Source organism: Trachymyrmex septentrionalis, unplaced genomic scaffold (genome assembly GCF_001594115.1).
Source record: "Trachymyrmex septentrionalis isolate Tsep2-gDNA-1 unplaced genomic scaffold, Tsep1.0 scaffold54, whole genome shotgun sequence".
Taxonomy (NCBI): Eukaryota; Metazoa; Arthropoda; class Insecta; order Hymenoptera; family Formicidae; genus Trachymyrmex; species Trachymyrmex septentrionalis.
This window is the reverse complement of record NW_017305715.1, coordinates 816576-820081: the sequence shown is the minus strand read 5'-3', so window position 1 is coordinate 820081 and position 3506 is coordinate 816576. Positions and strand designations below refer to the sequence as shown.

The window sequence follows — 3506 nt, the reverse complement described above, 5'->3', positions numbered from 1 at the left end:
AAGAAAACTTCCAATAATTGTAAAATAAACATTTTGCTGACCAATAATCTGCTCATATGAATGTTCTTAATCATTTGAGTGATGCAAGGAAACAAGCTATAAATAAGAAACACCAAATTCAAGCTTTAACAAACATTGTTGATTAGATAGAGCGAAAAGTTCGCGTATATCTCAACAAGAGATCAGTCAAATCTAATACCCAATTATGTTTCAAGTTTCATTTTTCTGTAGACTTTTATGTAGACAGAACGGAATGTTAATTGCAACGAAGTATTCGTGACCATACTTAATATTAGAGGTACGAGAACAAAAGATCCCAAATTCAAATCCCGTTCGACTCTATCAATTTTTTCACTGCTTACTTACTATTGATAATGCGGCATCAGGCTTACAAGATAGCGCTAACAGCAGTATATGGAAAAATATATCATATTCGTGTAAGGACCTTTCGCCTCTTTGATGCATGAAGCATGCTGCGCTCAATGCATGAACTATTCTAGCAAGCATCAAGCATAGCAGTACATGCTTGTCATTCAAGAAATCAAGCATAATGTGATTCCAATTTAAAAGATTATAGATTGATAAACATATAAACTTTTTTTTTCCTCTACAACTTATGTATATATTTTTTGTATAATATTGTATATGAATATTCATGATCCAACTATTTAAAAAATATATCATGAGTGTACACAAAAAAAAGTGTCAATAAAAGAAATTTTATAAGAGAGGCAAAATTCAAAAGTCAATCTCTTAGCGAAATACATTTCTGCGAATCTCAGAATATATTGTGTATTACGTTTTCCTTGTAATATTACTTATAGTAATAGAGAAGTAGAAGATAGAAAGAGAAAGAGAGAGCAAAAGAATAACAAAGCCTCTTCTTTGCTTTCTCGAATATATGCGAAACCGATGGAGCCTAAAAAGAATTACTTTGGCCTCAGACCATAACTGAGTGGTGATGTTGGAGGGATTGTTGGCGTATAAGTGGGAGTAGAAATTTCGCTCACAACAGCAGTCGTGGAAGCGTTCGTCTCGCTTTTGTAACGAATGTTGGTGTATTCTCTACCTAACTGAAGTGATTTCTATAAAAAAAACAAATCAATTAAAAAATACATGAGGCGTTCTCTATTAAATCGGCCCCCTGCTCATTTCAATTTTTGAGATAAAATTCTTTAAAAGGGCTTAAAATTTTCCTTGAAATGTCTATTTTTCATTGCCGTATGACGTTTTTGAAAATTCAAAATGGCGACTGGAATAAAAAGACATTGGAAAAATTAATGATATCGTGAATAAACGTGCACAATGTGATGTAGAGGTCTGATCCATGTGCGTGCGTGCGACAAAATTTTAAATTATAATTCGATCATTCTCTTCCCGACAAAGGACGTCGTGAAAAAATCTACGATGGAAATATTATTGAGCGTTAAAAACAATTTAGAATTTCTACAGGATAATAATATGATAATTTAATAAGTATTTAAACTTTTACCTTATAAGAAATACTACTAAAGAACTAATTTTCGATCATTTGAAATTTTTTACGCAAATGTCTTGATAACCACTGGATATCGTGTTGAAAAAAAATCGCCATTTTGAGTCCGCCATTTTGAATTTTCAAAAACGTTATATGACATTGAAAAATAAACCTTTTAAGGAAAATTTTAAAAGCCTTTTTAAAGCATTTCATCTCAAAAATTTAAATGGGCTGAGTCGGGGAAGGGGAGGGTGGCCGATTTAACAGAGAACGCCCCATATAATATATAATTGTTTATGTTATAACATGGTAATAAAATTTAGTACCTGTTCTGCTTGCATTCGTTGAGACACAGTCTCAATATAATGTAGAACAGCAAGGTAGACAAATTTATATTGCGCCTCTGTTTGAACCATTCCTGATCTTCGCGCACGTACTCGCTGTACCGTACGTTGAATGTCAATTTCACAATCCAATCCTAAACATAAAAAATTAAATAATATGTTATTAATGTATATCATAATAAGTAAAAGTAAATTAATAATCATTTCACAATAAATCATAAAAGATACATTCTCATTAGTAATATGCCATTGATATTATATGCCAAATATTATATATTTAGCGTCTTTAATTATACAAGAACTTAACTCTCACCATGTATATGAGGGTCATTTGTATCTAGGCGATTTTTAAAATTATGAATATTTTGAAAACAAGTAAATACAGATGCGCCGTTCTCCTAAAAAAAAATTGTGAGATGGAAGATGCCCGTGAAAGCCCGATAGTGGACATCATTTTTTCGCTGTGTAGCGGATAAATGACCCCTGTATACACTTAACGCATACTTGTTGTGTACAAATAAGAAAATAATTTTTTCGTCTTTCTTGATTATTTTTATAAGTAAAACATAGGGTGTCCGGTAAATTTGGCAAAGCGCTCTTGTGTAGATAAAAAGCGGACTAAACTGAATCGAAAAGTTCTACTGTACCATTTTGCAATTTTCGCAATAATTAACAAGATATTAATTACTAAAAATTGCTGAATATTGACTTCAATAATTTTTTACTCAAATACTATTAACTTTACAGAAAAAGCAAGAGACAAAAATTTATTTTCTTCTCATAGAACACTAAGAATTTTTTCAGAATTTTTTATTAACTTTTCCAACTGCATTTTCTTATATGTATATTGGTAACTATCTTTACCAACATGAGAAAAAACGATATTAAAAAATTCTGAAAAAAATTCTCAAAACTTTATGACAAGAAAATAAACAATTTTTGTTTCTTAATGTTTTTCTGTAAAATTGATATAATAGTATTTGAGTAAAAAATTATTGAAAACTAATATTCAGCGATTTTTAGTAATTAATATCTTATCTTTAACTATTGCAAAAATTGCAAAGTAGTAGACGATTTTCGATTCAGTTTAGTCTACACACGAGCGCTTTGTCAAAACTTACTGGACCCTAAATATAACAAAAAAATTTTTATTTAGTATCTTAGAATAAAAATAGCAAATCTGCAAAAGAGATGTTACAATTTATTCGTTCTTTTACAATGTCATCCCGTATGTATTTTTTTATTTATGAGATTACAGACATTTTGAATAAAAATTAATTTTTTTAAGTCAAATGTCAATTTGTTATAGAAATGCCTATTTTTATAAATTTCGAAATTGTAAGATTTTATGTCCTGAGTTTAAGCATTTAAATTTAAAAAATTTGACATTTTTTTATTAAAATATAAATTTTGAATTTTATTTTCCTTTTTTAATTGCTAGATTTCATTGATTTAATCAAAAGTTATAAATTTTTAAACGTACTACTTACCATACTTACATGTGTTCACATTTGTACACAAATAAAATATTTAAACAAATAGTTTTGTTAAATTATAAATCTTTCTCTCTCTCTCATTTTTAATATTTTTCAAATCACTTAATCCATTAAAAACAAATACGCCGGGCATGAATGACTCCCGTAAACATTTAAAGTGATTGTGTCGCACAGGGCGGCCTGTGGGTG

The 3506-nt window shown here is 29.4% G+C and overlaps 1 protein-coding gene across 2 annotated transcripts in view; it reads right to left on the bottom strand.

The window, feature by feature from the left end:
• Positions 1-728: 728 nt before the first annotated feature.
• Positions 729-3506, bottom strand: part of LOC108752113 (tyrosine-protein phosphatase corkscrew) — a 24197-nt gene continuing 21419 nt past the window's right edge. For both annotated transcript variants that reach the window (XM_018492737.1, XM_018492738.1), the window contains exons 10-11: positions 1804-1955; positions 729-1085 (exon numbers count right to left, since the gene is read on the bottom strand). In XM_018492737.1, the coding sequence (XP_018348239.1) occupies positions 930-1085; positions 1804-1955 (308 nt within the window). In that variant the 3' untranslated portion in view covers positions 729-929. The remainder of the gene's footprint in view (positions 1086-1803; positions 1956-3506) is intronic.